General features: G+C 72.6%; 1 protein-coding gene across 1 annotated transcript in view; it reads left to right on the plus strand.

The window, feature by feature from the left end:
- Positions 1-413: 413 nt before the first annotated feature.
- Positions 414-1,436, plus strand: part of NEFH (neurofilament heavy) — a 5,883-nt gene continuing 4,860 nt past the window's right edge. Inside the window, exon 1 of the mRNA XM_009642853.2 lies at positions 414-444. Coding sequence (XP_009641148.2) covers positions 414-444 — 31 coding nt within the window. The remainder of the gene's footprint in view (positions 445-1,436) is intronic.

Raw genomic sequence — 1,436 nt, forward strand, 5'->3', positions numbered from 1 at the left:
TGGGTGGTCCCGGCTCCCTTCGGGGGCTCCCCGCTCCCTTCCCGGGGGTCCCCGCTCCATGCTCGGGGGTCCCACTCTCCGCCCGGGGGGGCTGTGCTCCCTTCGGGGGCTCTCTGCTCCCTTCCCGGGGGTCCCTGCTCCCTTCCTGGGGGTCATGGCTCCCTTTGGGGGCTCCGTGCTCTGGGGTACCCGTTCCATTCCCAGGGGTCCCTGCTCCGCCCTGGGTGGTCCCGGCTCCCTCCTCCCTTCGTGGGGAGGGAGGGTGGTTCCGGCTCCCTTCGGGGGCTCCCCGCTCCCTTCCCGGGGGTCCCCGCTCCATGCTCGGGGGTCCCACTCTCCGCCCGGGGGGGCTGTGCTCCCTTCGGGGGCTCTCTGCTCCCTTCCCGGGGGTCCCTGCTCCCTTCCTGGGGGTCATGGCTCCCTTTGGGGGCTCCGTGCTCTGGGGTACCCGTTCCATTCCCAGGGGTCCCTGCTCCGCCCTGGGTGGTCCCGGCTCCCTCCTCCCTTCGTGGGGAGGGAGGGTGGTTCCGGCTCCCTTCGGGGGCTCCCCGCTCCCTTCCCGGGGGTCCCCGCTCCGTGCTCGGGGGTCCCACTCTCCGCCCGGGGGGGCTGTGCTCCCTTTGAGGGCTCCCTCCTCCCTCCCCGGAGTGGCCCGTGCTCCCTTCGAGGGCTCCCCACTCCCTTCCCGGGGGTCCCCACTCCGCCCTGGGTGGTGCTGGCTCCCTCCGTGGGGCTCCCCGCTCCCTTCCTAGGGGTTTCTGCTCCGCCGTGGGTGGTCCCTGCTCCCTTCCTGGGGGTCCTTGCTCCCTTCCTGGGGGTCCTGGCTGCCTTTGGGGGCTCCCTGCTCCGTGCTCTAGGGTCCGTGCTCCATTCCTGGGGGTCCCCGCTCTGCCTTGGGTGGTCCCGGCTCACTCCCTGGAGGTCCCCATTCCTCCCTGGGAGCTCCCGTTCTCCTCTGAGGGGCTCCCCGCTCCCTCCCCGGGGGTCCCCGCTCTGTGCTCGGGGGTCCCGGCTCCCTTCCTGGGAGTTCCGCTGTCTGCCCGGGGGGGTCTGTGCTCCTTTTGGGGCGTCCCCGCTCCTTCTCCGGGGGTCCCTGCTTTCTTCCCGGGGGTCTCCGCTTCGCCCTGGGTGGTCCCGACTCCCTTTTCGGGGAACCTGACTCCTTTTGGGGGCTACCCGCGCCGTTCCTGGGGGTCCCCGCTCCTCCCTGGGTGGTCCCGACTCCTTTCAGGGGCTCCCTGCTCCCTTCTCGGGGGTCCTAGCTCTCTTTGGGGTCTCCCCGCTCCGCACGCGGAGGTCCTCGCTCCTCCCTGGGGGTCCCCACTCCCTCCCCGGGTGCTCCCGTTCTCCTCCCGGGGTCGCCGCTCCCTTCTAGAATGGCTCCCGTTCCCCATCACGGGTCCCCGCTCCCCACCCCGGGCGTGGCTGGGGGGGTC

This window comes from Egretta garzetta, unplaced genomic scaffold, assembly GCF_000687185.1.
Source record: "Egretta garzetta isolate BGI_Z169 unplaced genomic scaffold, ASM68718v1 scaffold7, whole genome shotgun sequence".
Taxonomy (NCBI): domain Eukaryota; kingdom Metazoa; phylum Chordata; class Aves; order Pelecaniformes; family Ardeidae; genus Egretta; species Egretta garzetta.